Source organism: Salmo trutta, chromosome 16 (genome assembly GCF_901001165.1).
Source record: "Salmo trutta chromosome 16, fSalTru1.1, whole genome shotgun sequence".
Taxonomy (NCBI): Eukaryota; Metazoa; Chordata; class Actinopteri; order Salmoniformes; family Salmonidae; genus Salmo; species Salmo trutta.
The window spans coordinates 18594827-18612980 of record NC_042972.1 but is presented as its reverse complement, the minus strand read 5'-3'; the positions used below and the strand labels follow the sequence as shown (position 1 = coordinate 18612980).

At 41.3% G+C, this 18154-nt stretch overlaps 1 protein-coding gene across 4 annotated transcripts; it reads left to right on the top strand.

The window, feature by feature from the left end:
* The first annotated feature begins 7224 nt into the window (after nt 1–7224).
* On the top strand, nt 7225–15494 carry LOC115150219 (interferon-induced protein 44). 4 transcript variants are annotated; one of them, XM_029693292.1, is made up of 8 exons: nt 7225–7363; nt 10419–10454; nt 10905–10938; nt 11229–11433; nt 11567–11710; nt 12068–12239; nt 12388–12488; nt 12676–15494. In XM_029693292.1, the coding sequence occupies exons 2-8, from the start codon at nt 10421–10423 to the stop codon at nt 12847–12849; spliced, it is 864 nt and encodes a 287-aa protein (XP_029549152.1). In that variant the 5' UTR covers nt 7225–7363; nt 10419–10420; the 3' UTR covers nt 12850–15494. The 4 variants fall into 4 exon arrangements, with proteins under 4 accessions (XP_029549152.1, XP_029549154.1, XP_029549155.1 ...); XM_029693294.1 differs by having other exon boundaries at nt 10416–10454; XM_029693295.1 differs by lacking the exon at nt 10419–10454 and having other exon boundaries at nt 7229–7363.
* The last annotated feature ends 2660 nt before the right edge of the window (nt 15495–18154 follow it).

Genomic DNA, 18154 nt, shown 5'->3' with positions numbered 1-18154 from the left:
CTTCTAATGCAAGTGGGATGGATGTGGCTTCTTGAAATGATCAAGAGCAGCTGCTCACCAATTTGACAGCTCCAACGCTGTTACACCTCAGTCACCGCCAAAACATCAGCCATGCGGGTGTTGGCTTTCGCCGGTTAATGCTTGATCTTATTGAATCTAGGCCTTAAAATCATTGTCTGGACAGTGTGGTTAGATTAACGAGAGTCTTGTCTTTAAAATGGTGTAAAATAGTCATATGTTTGAGAAATTGAAGTAATAGCATTTCTAAGGTATTTGAATATCGCGCCACGGGATTACACTGGCTGTTGAGTAGGTGGGACGCAAGCATCCCACTGGCCCAGAGAGGTTAATGGGTGACTTTGCCTAGCAGAGAAAATGTGCTCTCTTGACGAGACACTGTTCAGACAAAAAGACAATCCATGACATTAATTCGAGTTGAATTTTAATAAATGAAACCATACATTCTCTTTGTTATCTACCACAGCTGATATGGCTATAGCTACTTATTGCATGTCACATTTATCTGTACATTCCCCTGGATGGTGCATTGGTTGAAATATCTGTTGGAGTCTGTGCTACTACTTCTGCAACCTTGCTTGAGCCTTTTGGGTGTTGATGGTGCCAGGGTGTTGCTCCAGAGTTTCCTGTATGTCAGTGATGGACGCCAGTAGCTATGGAGTGAACCTTTGCACCGATGCCCACTCACTGACATAATCTCCCTCGCTTCTAAACCAGTATTGGCAAGTTTCTGGACTGTCGTGGTCCTGATACTGTGACTTGTGTATGTAGTTGTTCCAGCTGACCTGCAGATCTTGGGTAAAAGTTCTGCCAGATAGTTCACGCCCATCGGCTCTGTTTTCCAGTAGCCTAATTACGAGTGCAAATTATGAACAGTATACCTTAGACCGCTCTCATCTGTTTTTATGAGGAATGAGTTAGGCTTTAGTTGTCTGTTCCCGTCTTTTCCTCTTCGATCCAGATGTTACCGTAGGTCAAACCACACTTTCTGGACCAAACCCGTTGGTGTACCGGGATTCAGAGCCTGGGAGTTTTGGAGCTGGGTAATGTCCTTTTCGGTGATTGGAGGGTGGCTGTTTGATACCTTTTCCTTGCCTTCTTAGCTGTTTGTTGTTGCCAAGAAATACTTGATTTGAGCTGATGTAAATTCAGCTGGGATAGACAATCTCTTTCTAAAATTATCAGCCGCAATTGTTGCAACCCCTATTACTAGCCTGTTCAAACTCTCTCTTTCGTATCGTCTGAGATACCTAAAGATTGGAAAGCTGCCGCGATCATCCCCTGCTTCAAAGGGGGGTGACACTCTAGACCCAAACTGTTATAGACCTATATCCATCCTGCCCTGCATTTTTAAAGTCTTTGAAAGCCAAGTTAATAAACAGATGACTGCCCTTTCGTGTGCAATTCGGTTTCCGAGCTGGTCACGGGTGCACCTCAGCCACGCTCAAGGTACTAAACGATATCATAACCGCCATCGATAAAAGACAGTACTGTGCAGCTGTCTTCATCGACCTGGCCAAGGCTTTCGACTCTGTCAATCACCACATTCTTATCGGCAGACTCAACAGCCTTGGTTTCTCAAATGACTGCCTCGCCTGGTTCACCAACTACTTCTCAGACAGAGTTCAGTGTGTCAAATCGGAAGGCCTGTTGTCCGGACCGCTGGCAGTCTCTATGGGAGTGCCACAGGGTTCAATTCTAGGGCTGACTCTTTTCTCTGTATATATCAATAATGTCGCTCTTGCTGCTGGTGATTCTCTGATCTACCTCTACGCAGACGACACCATTCTGTATACTTCTGGCCCTTCTTTGGACACTGTGTTAACTAACCTCCAGACGAGCTTCAATGCCATACAACTCTCCTTCCGTGGCCTCCAACTGCTCTTAAATGCAAGTAAAACTAAATGCATGCTTTTCAACCGATCGCTGCTCGCACCTGCCCACCCGACTAGCATCACTACTCTGGACGGTTCTGACCTAGAATATGTGGACAACTACAAATACATAGGTGTCTGGTTGGACTGTAAACTCTCCTTCCAGACTCACATTAAGCATCTCCAATCCAAAATCAAATCTAGAATCGGCTTCCTATTTCGCAACAAAGCATCCTTCACTCATGCTGCCAAACATACCTTCATAAAACTGACTATCCTACCGATCCTTGACTTCGGCGATGTCATATACAAAATAGCCTCCAACACTCTACTCAGCAAACTGGATGCAGTCTATCACAGTGCCATCCATTTCGTCACCAAAGCCCCATATACTACCCACGACTGCGACCTGTATGCTCTCGTTGGCTGGCCTTCGTTTCATACTTGTCGCCAAACCCACTGGCTCCAGGTCATCTATAAGTCCTTGCTAGGTAAAGGCCCGCCTTATCTCAGCTCACTGGTCACCATAGCAGCACCCACCCGTAGCAGGTGGTCCAGCAGGTATGTTTCACTGGTCACCCCCAAATCCAATTCCTCCTTTGGCCGCCTTTCCTTCCAGGTTTCTGCTGTCAATGACTGGAACGAATTGCAAAAATCACTGAAGCTGGATACTCATATCTCCCTCACTATCTTTAACCTGTCTAGGATAGGGGGCAGTATTTTCACGGCCGGATGAAAAACGTACCCAAATTAAACGGCCTACTTCCCAGAGTCAAATATTTGCATATTATTATTAGATTTGGATAGAAAACACCCTAAAGTTTCTAAAACTGTTTGAATGGTGTCTGTGAGTATAACAGAACTCATATGGCAGCCAAAAACCTGAGAAGATTACAAGCAGGAAGTGGCCTGTCTGACAATTTCTGTTCCTTCTGTTGCATCTCTATCAAATTTACAGCATCTGTGCTGTTACGTGACACTTTCTAAGGCTTCAATTGGCTCTCTGAAGGCACCAGAAAGTGGATTGGGGAGTCTGCTGTCTCTGGGCAACGTACAGGAACTCTGTTTGTGAGTGGTCTGTCTAAGGACTCAGCCTGGAAATGCGCGGTCACATGAGATCATCATGTTTTTCTTTCGCTATTTGAATGAATACAACATTGTCCAGTTGGAATATTATTGCTATTTTATGAGAAAAATCACATAAAAATTTATTTTAAAAAGCGTTTGACATGCTTCTAAGAACGGGAAAGGAACATTTTGATTTTTTTTGTCACGAAATGCGCCCGCGCGTCGCCCTTAGGATATTGACTTAAACGACCACATTGACTGATTTCAAAAAGGCTTTACAATGAAAGCAAAACATTAGATTATGTCAGGAGAGTACCCAGCCAGAAATAATCACACAGAAATTTTTCAAGCTAGCATATATGTTGCATAAACCCAAACCACAGCTAAATGCAGCACTAACCTTTGATGATCTTCATCAGATGACACTCCTAGGACATTATGTTATACAATACATGCATGTTTTGTTCAATCAAGTTCATATTTATATAAAAAAACAGCTTTTTACATTAGCATGTGACACTCAGAACTAGCAAACACACCGAAAACTTCAGGTGAATTTACTAAATTACTCATGATAAACGTTCACAAAATACATAACAATTATTTAAAGAATTATAGATACAGAACTCCTTTATTCAATCGCGGTGTCTGATTTTAAAATAGCTTTTCGGTGAAAGCACATTTTGCAATATTCTGAGTAGATAGCCCGGCCATCACAGGCTAGCTATTTTGACACCCACCAAGTTCGGCACTCACCAAACTCAGATTACTGTAAGAAAAATTGGATTACCTTTGCTGTTCTGCGTCAGAATGCACTCCCAGGACTTCTACTTCAACACCCAATGTTGTTTTGGTTCCAAATAATCCATAGTTATATCCAAATAGCTGCGTTCTGTTCTTGCGTTCAAGACACTATCCGATGGGTGACGCGCCGGCGCGTATCGTGACAAAAAAATTCTAAATATTCCATTACCGTACTTCGAGGCATGTCAAACGCTGTTTAAAATCAAATTTTATGCGATTTTTCTCGTAAAAAAGCGATAATATTCCGACCGGGAGACCTTGTTTTTGTTCAAACACTGAAAATGTCAAATGGACTCTTCACATGCACGTGCGCACCCATGTCATTGTTCTCAGATCGACCACTTTCCAAATCCCCTACTGCTTTTCGCCCAGGGACTGCAGAGTCATCATTCCCCGTTCTGGCGCCTTCTGAGAGCCTATGGGAGCCTTAGAAAATGTCATGTTACAGCAGAGATCCTCTGTTTTCGATAAAGAGGCTATAGAAGGCCAAGAAATGGTCAGAGAGGGCACTTCCTGTATAGAATCTTCTCAGGTTTTGGCCTGCCAAATGAGTTCTGTTATACTCACAGACACCATTCAAACAGTTTTAGAAACTTTAGGGTGTTTTCTATCCAAAGCAAACAATTATATGCATATTTCTGGGCAGGAGTAATAACCAGATTAAATCGGGTATGTTTTTTATCCGGCCGTGAAAATACTGCCCCCTATCCTAAACAGGTTAACGAGAGTCTTGTCTTTCAAATGGTGTAAAATAGTCATATGTTTGAGAAATTGAAATTATAGATTTTTTGAGGGTTTTATATTTCGCACCAATGGACGCCATTGGCTGTTGGCTAGCGGAACGTTTAGATGGAAGAGGTTAAGCATCAGCTATCAGAGCAGCTTACACCTTTTTACCTGTACATAGCCCATCTGTAAATAGCCCATCCAACTACCTCATCCCCATATTGTTATTTATATATATTTTTTCTTTGCACCCCAGTATCTCTACTTGGACATTAACCTTCTGCACATCTATCACTCCAGTGTTTATTTGTGAAATTGTAATTATTTCCCCACTATGGCCTATTTATTGCCTTACCTCCCTACTCGTCTACATTTGCACACACTGTACATAGATTTTTCTATTGTGTTTTGACTATACGATTGTTTATGTATAACTCTGTGTTGTTGTTTTTGTCGCACTGTCACGTCCTGACCATAGTAAGATGTTATTTTCTATGGTAGAGTAGGTCAGGGCGTGACAGGGGGTGTTTTGTGTTTTTCTATGTTTTGTATATCTATGTTTTGTTCTAGTTTTCTATTTCTGTTTTTTGGGGGGGATAATCTCCAATTAGAGGCAGCTGGTCCTCGTTGTCTCTAATTGGAGATCATACTTAAGTAGGGTTTTTTTCCACCTGTGTTTGTGGGTAGTTGTTTTCTGTTTAGTCTTCTGTACCTGACAGAACTGTGCGCTTTCGTTTTCTGTTTATTATTTTGTCTTTAGTGTTTTGAGTTAAAATAAATTTCATCATGAGCACTCAACATGCTGCGCTTTGGTCCCCTCTCTACGACAGCCGTTACACGCACTGCTTTGCTTTATCTTGGCCAGGTCGCAGTTGTAAATGAGAACTTGTTGTCAACTGGCTTACCTGGTGAAATAAAACATTTAAAAGTAGCGGTTATGATATGGTTTGGCTTGAAAAGCTTTTTTCACCTGGTTACATACAGCTCTGGATAAGAGCGTCTGCTAAATGATGTAAATGTAAAAAAATGTTAAATTATGTGTTGTGCATTGAAGTCCAAAAGCAAAGGTAAAAAGTGAGAAGAGGAGAGTGGATAGATGTGAGAAAGAATACAACGTGATTGCTATGAAAGTTAAATGTTTTTACGCGGGATCAGGGGTGTATTCATTCCGCTGATTCTGTTAAAAAAAAAAATTCTTAAAACCTCTTAGAGACCCCTTCCCATTCGGATCCCGTTAGCGGGATTGATTTTGACAACAGCCAGTGAAATATCAGAGCGCCAAATTCAAAAAAACAAAAATCTCATAATTATAATTTCTCACACATACAAGTATTATAAACCATTTTAAAGATAAGAATCTCGTTAATCCAACCACAGTGTCCAATTTCAAAAAGGCTTTACGGTGAAAGCAAAACATTAGATTATGTTAGGACATCACCTTGACAAGAAAACCACACAGCCATTTTCCAAGCAAGGAGAGGCGTCACGAAAACAGCTAAAATTAATCACTAACATTTGATCTTCATCAGATGGCACTCATAGGACTTCATGTTACACAATACATGTATGTTTTGTTCAATAAAGTTCATATTTATATCCAAAAATCTCAGTTTACATTGCTGCATTATGTTCAGTATTATTTTGCCTCCAAAACCTCCGGTGATTTTGCAAAGAGCCACATCAATTTACAGAAATACTTATCATAAACTTTGATAATGTATATAAGTGTAATGCACAGAATTAAAGAGACACTTCTTCTTAATGCATCCGCTGTGTCAGATTTCAAAAAAGCTTCACGGCGAAAGCACACGTTTGCAATAAACTGAGTATGGCGCTCAGACAACAACAACCAGCCAAACAGAAACCTGCCATCTTGGAGTCAATAAAACTCAGAAATAGTATTATAAATATTCACTTACCTTTGATCTTCATCAAAATGCACTCCCAGGAATCCCAGTTCAACAATAAATGTTTGTTTTGGTCGATAAACTTCATCTTTATTTCCAAATAACTCAATTTTGTTCGCGTGTTAGGTTCACTATTCCAGGTGCGTGCTTGCTAACTCCAGACGAAAAGTCAAAAAAGTTATACTACAGTTTGTAGAATCATGTCAAACGATGTATAGAATCAATCTTTAGAATGTTTTTCTCATAAATCTTCAATAAAATTCCAACCGGACGATTCCTTTCTCTTTAGGAATGTTTCAGGGACTGTTTGGACTTACCTGTTGGCATTTGGACCTGGACCTACCGAGAACCCGATTAGTGCTGAACCCTGCAATCCATGACCATGCCTGCAGCCTGGCTGGACCAGGACGCAGAAACCAATATACAGGTACTGTCCTGTTCTAATGATCTCTCATTCTGGGGTGATTTTGGTGATGGTCTCCTGTTTAATTTGTGACAAACTCTCCTAACCTTGAAGAGGTTTGTCACAGTATATATATTTACACAAATATTTCCTAATGACTAATGGAGGGATCCTGCTTTCTGAATACAACAGCCTGCAATGTTCGTGTCGGCCTTCATCTTGAGATTCTCAATGAGATGGGGCAGTTGTTCTCCCCTGTCTGAATAAACAGGATCATATTGAAAGTGAAACTATGGCCCCTCTATTCCGGTAATGGTCTCATTTTCAAGAAATGGGTATAGACATAGTAGAGCTAGACTGCCCTCCTGTCTTGATAGATTTGTGGAATTATCTAGTTATTCTATATCTAACACTGGAAAGTGAAAGTCAATGATGCAGCGCATATGGTGGTTCATTGCACCAGTGTATTTCACTTTCTATTGTAGCCTATATAAGTGAAGAAGCAATCATTGTTTCACAATTATATCAGTATCTCAGTCTCAGGAGGAACTAGCACTACCAAGGTAAGTCTTTGTCATTGCCATTTTTTCTAATTCTAAATATTGGTAGAGGACCTGCTTGATATACAGTACAATTTATTAATGCAAAAGGAAACATCTAATTGCTACACTACAATATTTGTAGAAGATCCCTGTAATTTGTGCACAAGGGGGAACGTGTTACATTGTCTTCTATTGTTCCTATACAGCTTCTACATTATGGATCGGTTTCCCAGATACATATTAAGCCTGTACGATAATTACAAAATTACACATTTTACTACAACACAAATTGAAATGTAAACTGTTAAAATTGCATTCCAAAAGTAATTGCTTTCACAATCACCTGAAAAGGTACTTTGGAGATAATTTTTAGTTACTAAATACATTACAAATGTACTGAAAACAGGTTATCAAGTCATTTCATAAAACATGTTAGAATTGCAAACAAAATGTGTTCATTTGTGTGACATTTCCTGTATCGAATCCTGGGAGTCACGGTGAGACCACACCCTTTTGCAGATGATTCTTGCATATAGTCCAGGACAAGGCTTTAGTCCAGGACCAGGTGTAATCTTAGTGCCGAGACTCCTAGAGGGTGTAGTTCTTCCTGATGGCTTATCACCTCTAGGTGTTGGTACAGTTATCCCTGCCGGTAGTACTCTCGTGTCCCCCATGGACCGGCTCGTACATAAAACATCCTGTACGAGCCGGTCCATGGGGGTTTCCTCCTTAACTCGATTAGATGGCTCCTCAGTGAAAAATAAACTGCTAAATATGCGTACTGTCTTAATTAAACACAATTTTCCACCACCATGCTAGGGTGGCTTATGCTCTTTCCTGATGCAGTGCGTGTTCATCCAGCTGTAAACAACAGACTAACGCGGATGTCCAGAAATCTGAAAATGATACTTGTGTTTTATTGAGACAGTAAGCATAGGCTTGCCGTTTTTTCCCACGATGAGCCATTCAATCGAGTTAAGGAGGAAACTGATGCCTTTGCAGCCTGAATGGTGGCTGTTTTATGTACGAGCTGGTCCATGGGGGAAATTAGTGTATTGCTGGCTGAATATATTAAAGTCAGACGTGAGATGACAAACGACGTAAAAGGAATAAGAGCTCCATCTTTTGGCCGGTTGGGAAAGCTTCATCTGGGAAACTGCCCCTAAATGTTTTATGAAATAATAGGGGTCAAATTGTGTGCTTTGTGTGTCACCTTTTCTTATTGTAGATTTGAAAAAATTGTTCAAAGGACAGACATCATAATTTTGAGTGCAGATGGATGTTAGTTCCACATATGATTTACATGTACTGATTGTATTACTGTATTTCACATAATTTGCAACAGTTTACATGTCTTTAGTTGTCAGCAACAAGAAATTACCCAGCATATACAGACCATTAGGGTGGCAGGTAGCCTAGTGGTTAGAGCATTGGGCCAGTAACCGAAAGGTTGCTAGATCGAATCGCCGAGCTGACAAGGTAAACATCTGTTGTTCTGCTCCTGAACAAGGCAGTTAACCCACTGTTCCTAGGCCGTCATTGTAAATATGAATTTGTTCTTAACTGACTTGCCTAGTTAAAAAAAGGATAAATATACTGTGTGGTCCTGAATTATTGGATCCCTTGAAAAATATGAGCAAAAAAGACAGTATGAATTAAATATGACAAATACTGAGCTATACTGTAAATTGAATGGTAAAAAAATTACATTATTTTATACTAGTACTATTGCTCAGTGAAAAATGTTTGGTGTAGGAAATACACATGTAGGAAATACACAGTGACACAATTATTGGATCCCCTGTTTTTGATACTCCAGCACCCTCCCCATGCGAGGATAACAACATTGAGCCTTTTTCCAAGTACCAAGTACCAGGACATTATGATACAGTTGACCTTAACAAGGGCCCAATGACCAGTGGAGCCAAAAAGCACCATAATATAAAAGATGCACCACCATATTTGACAAAAGGTATGAGGTATTTTCCAAGGCTAAACCCACCGTTGGTGTATGTGGCCAAAGACCTTTATTTTCGTGTCATTATGACCATAGCACCAGTTTCAATTCAAGTTCCAATGCCATTTAGCAAACTCCAGGTGGTGTTATGGACAGACAACATGAAAATAGAGCTCTTTGGTCACACATACCAGCGGTATTGAAAACAGGGGATACAATAATTTTGACCCTGTGGTTGCTAATTTCTGTATTACCAAATGAGGAGAGACAAACTTAACACAGACCAGTCAGAGTTATACTTAAACTACATCTTTAATTATAAGAGCTTTGCATTAGCACTTGACTTTCAACGATTCACCATTTCTAATGAACCGTTGAGAGTGACTACACATTAGTACAAAGAGCTTTTATACCCAAGATCCACCCCTCTCAACGTACATGACGAACCACAGATCTTAGGAACAGTTCACAAAGGTTAAGTTTTGTATGAAAGATATCTATAAAACTTAGCAGACAGCAACTGCTGTATCAACAGTGTTCATTGTATAGACCAGTGTCCAGTCCTCCTACTCCAAACTGGAACCGTCCCTCCCTGGTACGGTATAGAACAGAACCATTAGCTCATCCAATGGCATAAATCAATTGACAACTCTAGATACTCCCATCTCAAGTAAACCCCCTTTTGACTCCAATCCTGGACAAGCTCACTGAAGGGAGTGACTTGCGCACAGACATTGTGGAGAAAAATAATTGGTTCCCCATTAATCACTCCATCTGTTCACATGGTTTAACAGATACATTGACATATGAAGACAATCTCACATAAGCATAATTTAAAAATAAAACATCTTAATTATCTATGTTACACAACTAATTCTGATTCATCCGCCACAACCCCTATCTTCTGAGCGATTAAATTAAATTACATATATTTTTGTTGCATACAATCTAGCTCAGTAATTTGTATTACTTATCTTAGTCTTTTTTTCATCTTTATCAAGGGATCCAATAATTCCGGACTGCACTGTATCTGTTTGTATGTGGCCCTAGCTGCTGTGCAGACATGACATACACTATTTACCTCAAATTGTATTTTTATTTTCTTCCTCCGAAAAGCAGTCATGGGTAATGAAAAAAGCACGTCACCAAAGAAGGGTAAGAGATATGACTTACTGTGGGAACAGCATGAGACATATCAGTTAAAATACAATTAAAGCCTGATCTGTATACTCTGTTTTAGTGCATGCATTGACAAAAGTCCAAAGGCATGTGTAACAGAGGTAAGAATGTGCCATAAGCTCACTCCACAGATAGCTTGAAATGTCGTGGCTGTTGCCACCCGTTGGTAATGTTGTCAAGCAAGGACCGTCACGTGTGTTTTGCGAAGCAGAGCCTCGCTGGTTCGAGACAGCAGTTGGACAGTGAGGAGGCTAGATGTTAGCAGCACACTGACCCCCGTGAAACACGCACATATCTAGTTGACAATACTCTCATTTATTGTCTTAACAATGAATTATTGTAGTGGTTAGTTGGTGAAACAAACAGAAATATGGGATTTGGAAACTGGAAGTACGTTTAATCAAAATGCATTCCCATGTGTAACAGAATTTGACGGCCCGTGGCGGGATCAAAATTGGGAGTAAGTATAGTCTGACCAAATATGGACAATAGAGGACACAAAATATACATATATATATACACATATATACACATATATACATATATATACACACACACACACACACACACACACACACACACACACACACACACACACACACACACACACACACACACACACACATCTATATATATATATATATATAAACACACATATATAAATATACAAAGAGTGCACAAAACATTAAGAAAACCTTCCTAATATCCTAATTTTTCCCAAATCCTTCATTGTAACTCTCCACCTGACAGTAAACAAGAGAGAGACACCATGGTGGCTGCACTGAGGAACTTTAAACTGAGTGATCCTGACATGGGGCAGCTGAGATGCCTGCTATATGGACCAGTCGGAGCAGGAAAGTCCAGCTTTATCAACTCAGTCAACAATGTCTTCCAAGGACGAGTAGCACATAATGCCCTGGTAGCTGCTGCCTCTGGCACAAGCTTCACCAAGACAGTAAGTTGCTATAAATTAGGAATGTAGTGCCACTGATCACAAAACACAATTAATGGATAAAATATGGATCCCTAGCATACCTTTGTATACAAACACATGCTATGAGTATGTTTTAAAACATGTTTATTTTCAGTACAATACACACTACATTAAAGATGGAGATAAACGTCTGCCCTTTGCATTCAATGATGTCATGGGTCTGGAGGCACAAGAAAAAGGGATGCAACCTGAAGACATCATCAATGCTCTGAAGGGCCATCTACCAGAAGGCTATAAGGTAAACCAGCATACACAAATGTATACACATGCAAATAATACTAGACCGTAAATGACCAAACAAACAATGCCAATAGTGCTGCTTTCTACCAGAACCTAGTATCTCTTTATTCAATGCCTAATTTAACAAAACAAATAAAGAATATATTCAAATAATATTACACTGTAAATGTAGCTTTCCTTAACCCAACAAACAATGCCGATAGTCCTGCTCATTCTACCAACAACAGCCAAATAATATAATATAATTTTAGAATATAATAATCATATTCTTCAATGCCTAATTTAACAAAACAAATGACTAATCGTTTTAAATAGAAAAGTCCTATCTGACCAGTCTTCTCTTTTATTGGGCCAGTTCAATCCTTGCTCTGCATTAACTGATGAAAGTGGAGAATACAATAAGAAGCCCAGGTCAAGTGACAAGGTTCACTGTCTGGTGAGTGTCGTGGCTGCAGACAAAATCTCTCTCATGTCAAATGACGTCATAGTCAAGATGAGGAAGGTCAGAGAAAAAGCCAGTGAACTGGGTGAGCTCTTCCAACCCCTCTATGTTTCACTGTGTCTTTCTGTATTAATGAAGTGGCCCTTGGCTTAACATAGCTCATGAATTTTCACTTTCACATGGAGCAGTGTTACTTATAGGTTAGCCCTTCCATTCAATCATTTTTACAACAGGAATAGCTCAAGTTGTTGTCATGACCATGCCAGACAAGGCTTGCCCGCTGGTGGAGATGGACGTGAAGAAGATGTACACCAGCAAGGCAATAAAAGATAAGGTAAGTAATATTTTACAGTGCATGCCATCCTGAAGTCATGTTAAATCCTGAAGTCATAGATCCATTAATGACTCAGATAAAGCAAAAGGTCTGCTCACTTCATGTAAATCATAATTCCTGCTTGTTTGGTTAAATCAAAGTCCTACTCAGATAAAGCAAAAGTCGTTTTTTCTCCAACATTTCTCAGATGCAGATCTGCAGTAATGAGGTGGGCATTCCCATGAACTGCATCCTGCCTGTGAAGAACTACCATGAGGAGGGGATGCTGGATAACGACATGGACATTCTGATACTGAAAGCCATGACTCAGATGATGAACTTTGCCAACGACTACGTCTGGAACCTCCAACAAACTGCATGAGTGTCACAACATCTAAAAGAAGCACTAGGAGATTAATGAGCCCTGAGTTTATTCCTAAAGCTAAATAGCCTAGATTTAATTTCAGAGAAGCTAGTGTTTGGAGGATATCTTGGCACAGGTGTTAGGCCCGAGACAAAGTCAAATGATGCATTTGTTTAAGCTATCCATAACAATGAGTTAACAATACATCCATAACAATGAGTTTATTAATGGGTGACTTTGCCTAGCAGAGAAAATATGCTCTTTTGACGGGACACTGTTCAGACAAAAAGAAAGACAATCCATGACATTCATTTGAGTTGAATTTTAGTAAATGAAACCATACATTCTCTTTGTTATCTACCACAGCTGATATGGCTATAGCTACTTATTGCATGTCACATTTATTTGTACATTCCCCTGGATGGTGAATTGGTTGAAATATCTGTTGGAGTCTGTGCTAATAATTCTGCAACCTTGCTTGAGCCTTCTGGGTGTTGATGGTGCCAGGGTGTTGCTCCAGTGTTTCCTATCTGTCAGTGATGGACGCCAGTAGCTATGGAGTGAACCTTCACACCGATGCCCACTCAATGACATAATCTCCCTCGCTTCTAAACCAGCATTGGCCAGTTTCTGGACTGTCGTGGTTCTGTTGCTGTGATTTGTATATGTAGTTGTTCCCGCTGACCTGCAGGACCTGGGCAGAAGTTTTGCCAGATAATTTACGCCCATCGGCTCTGACGTGTACCATATCGAGTCCCCGATACACTCTCCTCTCCTTGGGTGGAGATATAACGCAAGAGCATTCTCCGGGCATTTCGATAGATATTTCTCCAGTGATGCCACAGGGCATAGTGGGTTCCCTGGCTGCTTGAACATGAATCTCCTCTTGGACCACCTGCCCCTCTCCCATAGGTCCAGATGATTCTTTGTGGCCTGTTATAATATTGTTTCATACCTTAGACCGCTCTCATCTGTTTTTACGAGTAATGAGTTAGGCTTTAGTTGTTTGTTCCCCGCTTTTCCTCTTCCACCCAGATGTTACCGGAAGTCGAACCACACTCTCTGGACCAGACCCCTTGGTGTAACCGGGATTCAGAGCCTAGGAGTTTTGGAGCTGGGCCATGTCCTTTTCGGTGATTGGGGGGTGGCTGTTTGATGTTTTTTCTTTGCCTTCTTAGCTGTTTGATGTTGCCCAGAAATACATGATTCGAGGTGGTAAATTCAGTGACCTTCATAAGGCACCAGCTGCAACCGATGGGTGGGTTATTTAGAAACCGGTTGAACCCACTCCGGAGTGCCAGGTAGCTACTTATGCTGTACTGCTCCACCTTCCCATTTCGATCATTTCCATTAAACTGTTGGAGAAGGATGTTAAACTTTTCCTTAGTGACAGTTTTGAAGTCAACAACGTTTTTCTTCTCTGCTAGCCAGCCCTCGAAGCGATGGACAGCCCAGTTTGAATTCTTATGTGTTTTTTTCGTTGTGGCTTTTCTCTAGGTCATTCAATGCAGTTTCCCCCAGATCTGCATGCCTGGGTATTACTGCCATCTCTTTTTCATATTCATCCATAATCATGCCACCGAAAAGATCAAAAGAAATGTTCCATTCATCCATTTTAGTTTCCACACCATAATATTGATTTAGCCAGTCAACTGAAAAAAAGTTGTCTATGTTGCTATGACTACCAGCTCAATTTCCTGTCTGACTCGTTTATTTGGGACGATGGAGATCGCAATACAATATTGAAAAGGTCGGAGAGAGAGACAGCAAGGTTTATACAAATCTCCGCTGTTGAAAACCAAATGCTAGTCTAAAAGAAATGGGAGATAATGTCTAGATACTTTTTATAGTGGAGATTAAGTTTATACCTTTCCTTGCAGGGTAATGAGACAGTGGATTACGCAGTGAGATGGACTATAGTAAATGGGCATTTCAACGTCATAGATTTAGCCGGTGGTAACCTGTGAAATAGACACAGGTTGGAATGCGGTTTTAACCAATCAACATTCAGGATTAGTCGGTTGTATAAAGGTCAATATACTCATGTCAATGTAGCCTTTCAAGGTCAAGGTAGTCTTTTGGACATTTGTTTTGCAGACAGGATGAAGTAAGATTGGAATGAAAGTTCTCCTTTCAATGTTTTCGTATTGTGGTTGTATCATTTCACTTAAATGTAAAGGCCTAAACTGTTTATAGACGCAATATGCACCTTTGTGTGACAAAAAGCTTGAAAGAATGTACGTGCACTGGTTGAGTTTTATATTACTTTGAACTATACACAGGGTTCATTGGCTGGAACCCTTTTTGGTTCCAGGTAGAACCCAGTTGGGTTCCATGTAAAACCCTCTGTGGAAAGGGTTCTACATGGAACCCAAAAGGGTTCTACCAAGATCAAAAACGGTTCTACCTGGAACCCTTTTAGCTACTGTAATAGATAGCACCTTTTTCCCCAAGAGTGTACATGTAACACACAACAGTGTACACTTGTATTAGATAAGCTAGTATCATTGATAGCTATGCATCATGTTTTCTCATTCTAAATGACCATTATATAAAATCAATCATTTGATGTGAATTTATGGTTGTGTGTATTTATGCTTTTCTGCTTGAGCTGGCTCTCTTTGAGATGGGTAAAATGAAGGTAAACAAATACATAATCATAATTATTTGCCATTATTTCATTTCCTTTTGGCAATTGTTGACATTTTATTTATATCCGTGGCACAAATATACCAGTTGTGTTATTTATTGTGTCAAAAATACTTTGGATAAAAACAAACATTTACCTTTAAAATTATGTACTGCACTGTAGGATTGTTACGAATGAACAAGATACATTTAAATGCAAAGCAATATTAATGTCACGGTTGTCGTCGGTGAAGGAGGACCAAAACGCAGCAGGTATGTGTATGCTCATCTTGATGATTATTTATTTTCTAAATGAAGACCAAAATAACAAAACACAAGAACTAACGAATGAACAACAAACAGTCTGGCAAAGCCTAAGGCTCAACACAGAACACTCACCCACAAATACCAAACACAAACACACCCTACTATATGGGACTCTCAATCAAAGGCAGATAGACAACACCTGCCTTCAACTGAGAGTCCCAACCCCAATTAACCAAACATAGACATACACTCACTAGACTCCACATAGAAATACCTAAACATAAACCAACACCCGGAATTACTAACTCAAACACCCTTTTATCAAAAACACACCACCCTGAACCACATAAAACAAATACCCTCTGCCACGTCCTGACCAAACTACAAAACAATTAACCTTATACTGGCCAGGACGTGACAGTACCCCCCCCCTTAAAGGTGCTACCCCGGAAGCACCTTAACAAAAATTAACCCCAAGCAACACCAAAAGAAAAATTCCCCTTTTCTAAAGGGAGGGAAGGGAGGGTGGCTGCCGTCAACGACGGCACTGTGCTACACCCCCCCTCCCCAACCCGCCTATATCAGGAGGTGGCTCCGGTTCTGGCCGTTCCGGGCAGTCGGGCCACTCTGGCAGTTCGGGGCAGTCTGGCCAGTCTGGCAGCTCGGGGCAGTCTGGCAGCTCGGTGCAGTCTGGCAGCTCGGGGCAGTCTGGGCAGTCTGGCAGCCAACAGTCGTCGGAGCTGCCCGCCAGTCAACAGTCGCCGGAGTGGCCAGACTGCGCTGAACTGCCGGAGTGGCCAGACTGCGCTGAACTGCCGGAGTGGCCAGACTGCGCTGAACTGCCGGAGTGGCCAGACTGCCCTGAACTGTCCCGAGTGGCCAGACTGCCCAGACTGTCCCGAGTGGCCAGACTGCCCAGACTGTCCCGAGTTGCCAGACTGCCCAGACTGTCCCGAGTTGCCAGACTGCCCCGAGCTGCCAGACTGCCCCGAGCTACCAGACTGCACCGAGTTGCCAGACTGCCCAGACTGTCCCGAGTTGCCAGACTGTCCCGAGCTGCCAGACTGCCCCGAGCTGCCAGACTGCACCGAGTTGCCAGACTGCCCCGAGCGGCCAGACTGGCCAGACTGGCCCGAACTGCCAGAGTGGCCCGACTGCCTGGAACGGCCAGAACCGGAGCCACCTCCTGATATAGGTGGGTTGGGGAGGGGGGGTGTAGCACAGTGCCGTCGTTGACGGCAGCCACCCTCCCTTCCCTCCCTTTAGTAGAGGGGAATTTTTGTTTTGTTGTTTGGGGTTGTTGTTTTGGTTTTGTTTTTTGTTTTAAAGGTGCTTCCGGGGTTAGCACCTTTAAGGGGGGGGTACTGTCACGTCCTGGCCAGTATAAGGGTTAATTAGTATTGTAGTTTGGTGAGGACGTGGCAGAGGGTATTTGTTTTATGTGGTTCAGGGTGGTGTGTTTGTTTAAAGGGTGTTTGATTTAGTATTTCTGGGTTTTTGGTTGATGGTCTATGTTTATGTATTTCTATGTGTAGTCTGGTGAGTGTGTTTCTATGTTGTGTTAATTGGGGTTGGGACTCTCAGTTGAAGGCAGGTGTTGTCTATCTGCCTTTGATTGAGAGTCCCATATATTAGGGTGTGTTTGTTATTTGTGGGTGATTGTTCTGTGTTCAGCCTTATGCTTTGCCAGACTGTTTGTTGGTTGTTCGTTCATTCTCGTGTTTTGTTATTTTGGTATTCATTTTGGAAAGTGAAATAAAACAAGATGAGCCTACACGTACCTGCTGCGTTTTGGTCCTCCTTCACCGACGACAACCGTGACAATTAAATCATTGAAATTTGATTACACAGAGATAAATAGTATGAGTTGGTCTCAGCTTGGACTAGTAGCATGTCCACTAGTAGAGGTTTCAGAGGACGACAACTGTACCATATCAAACAGGGTGATGTTATGTAAATAACAAAGTGCGCACCCTCATTGTGGCCCTCACGCGCCACAATAGTACAGCCAAAATGGGAGCCACCTAGAAAACTACAAATTCTAGCTCATTTTTCAAAAGACAAGCCTGAAACTCTTTCTAAAGACTGAAACTCTTTCTAAAGACTGTTGACATCTACTGGAAGCCCTAGGAACTGCAATCGGGGAGGTATTCAATTGATATTCCCATAGAAAGCCGTTTCAATGACTGGTGAGCTCAACAACAAAAAAATTCAGGATGGATTCTCCTCGTGTTTTTGCCTGCCATATCAGTTCTGTTATATGCATATCCTAGCTTCTGGGCCTGAGTAACAGGCAGTTTACTTTGGGCACCTCCTTCATCCAAACTTCCGAATACTGCCCCCTAGCCCTAAGAAGTTTTAAACTCTGGGGGGAAAAAATCACATATATATATATAGTAATAGAGTCATTATGTAGATATTTATAATG

What these genes read in the sequence shown, in the direction of transcription:
- LOC115150219 (XM_029693292.1), top strand. Translation starts at nt 10,421, where the DNA reads ATGGGTAATGAAAAAAGCACGTCACCAAAGAAGG. An exon ending in TGGCGGGATCAAAATTGGGA is followed by an intron (nt 10,939 to 11,228) that starts GTAAGTATAGTC and finishes TCCACCTGACAG; the next exon opens with TAAACAAGAGAGAGACACCA. An exon ending in ATCTACCAGAAGGCTATAAG is followed by an intron (nt 11,711 to 12,067) that starts GTAAACCAGCAT and finishes TTATTGGGCCAG; the next exon opens with TTCAATCCTTGCTCTGCATT.